General features: G+C 38.7%; 1 protein-coding gene across 1 annotated transcript in view; it reads right to left on the bottom strand.

The window, feature by feature from the left end:
• LOC106868902 (uncharacterized) overlaps positions 1 to 1,610 on the bottom strand; it is a 9,878-nt gene that overhangs the window by 6,595 nt on the left and 1,673 nt on the right. Inside the window, exon 2 of the mRNA XM_052965925.1 lies at positions 150 to 400. Within this exon, the coding sequence (XP_052821885.1) occupies positions 150 to 400 (251 nt within the window). The remainder of the gene's footprint in view (positions 1 to 149; positions 401 to 1,610) is intronic.

Raw genomic sequence — 1,610 nt, 5'->3', positions numbered from 1 at the left:
AGAGAGAGAGAGAGAGAGAGAGAGAGAGAGGTAGGTAGATCGATAGATAGATAGATAGATAGATAGATAGATAGATAGATAGATAGATAGATAGATAGGTAGATAGATAGAATTAAAGCGCATTTATTGAAATATGAAATCATATTTACCATAGCTTTTTCCAAGTACGTTACATGATAAAATGTTTCTTTTGTTTCATATTTCAATCTGTTTAATATGGAAGAAGTGTCTTCTGAATCTATGTGTATGTCTATAGCACTGTCCGTATTCGCATACGGAGTACATGGCTGAGTCCAAGGTCTAGACGTCGCTTCTTGAGTAACAAATGGTAGCGCCATTGTCCAACTTTTTCGAAGGAACAGTATTGCTAACATAGCCATTAGTTTGCCAGCTGGGTATCCTGTAAGTATTTAAGATATACATTTAGAATTAAAATATATTTACAACTAAATTACACGTGGAAAACAATGAGAATATATTCAATAATGAGCTGCTAATATAAAGAAGTATTTGTGACCCATTGACTGTCCAAAGTATTTTCATAAGTTTATCTTAAGCGTCCGTACTTGCGTTCAAATTTTTAGTAAATCTTTGTTTCATACGTTCTGAGTAAAATAAAGCATTCTTATGTCTCATGTCGCTCTGGTAGTTGGAAAAAATTAGGAATATGTATGATATATGATGCATGGATGCTAGGGTATTAGATGGAATACAGAGGACAGGCAAAGGGTTAAAATTGGTTTGGGAAATGGATTTTACCATGATTCAGGGCAATGAGAGTCATGTGACTAGTACTTAAGGAACTAATGAGGGAATTACTACGTGACCGCTCGACCTGCTAGAAATAAGAACCAAATCTTCTTCAAATCACAGTCCATCGATTAAATAAAGGGCATATTGTTATAATGAGATCCTAGGTTCCCTATATATAGATAAAAGACGAAGGTCAAGGCTGGGTGCCTTGACCTTCTCGTATGTTATTTATGTATGTATAATTCCAACTCGTCCTGAACTGGAGCTTTGTTTGAAATGGAAACTGACCGCGATAAGATTTGAACTCGGGGTTCAGGGAACCATAACAAATACCACAAGGCGTTTACATAGATCGTTCTTGAATCACTTCGATTCATATAGCCGGTTCCCCGGTTTCCGTGATGACTATATTGTATTTCCCCACTGGACGAGATGCAGGATTAACTCATTTTTGCCAGCTGAGCGGACTGGAGCCATGTGAAATGAAGTGCCTTGCTCAAGGACACAACGCATCCTCCGCTCCTGGAATCGAAACCACAATTTTACGATCATGAATTCAACAGCCTTACCACTAAGTCACGCGCATCCATATTTGTCCTGCAAGGCATTTGTTCTGCGCTCTGACATCTCTACCAATTCACTCCCTAAGGGTAATTTACGAAAGGCATTTTAGGAAATAAATTAAACATAGGTGGAGGTGGAGGCTGTGTGGTAAGAAGCTCGCTCCCCAGCTGCGTGGTTCTGGGTTCAGCCCTACTACGCAGCACCTTGACCAAATCGGGCAGACCAAATCCTTGTGAGTGGATTTGGTAGACAGAAACTGGAAAAACCCGTCGTATATATATATATATATATAT

This window comes from Octopus bimaculoides, chromosome 2, assembly GCF_001194135.2.
Source record: "Octopus bimaculoides isolate UCB-OBI-ISO-001 chromosome 2, ASM119413v2, whole genome shotgun sequence".
Lineage (NCBI taxonomy): Eukaryota > Metazoa > Mollusca > Cephalopoda > Octopoda > Octopodidae > Octopus > Octopus bimaculoides.
The sequence above is the reverse complement of the archived record's forward strand: the minus strand, read 5'-3'. Positions and strand labels throughout refer to the sequence as shown.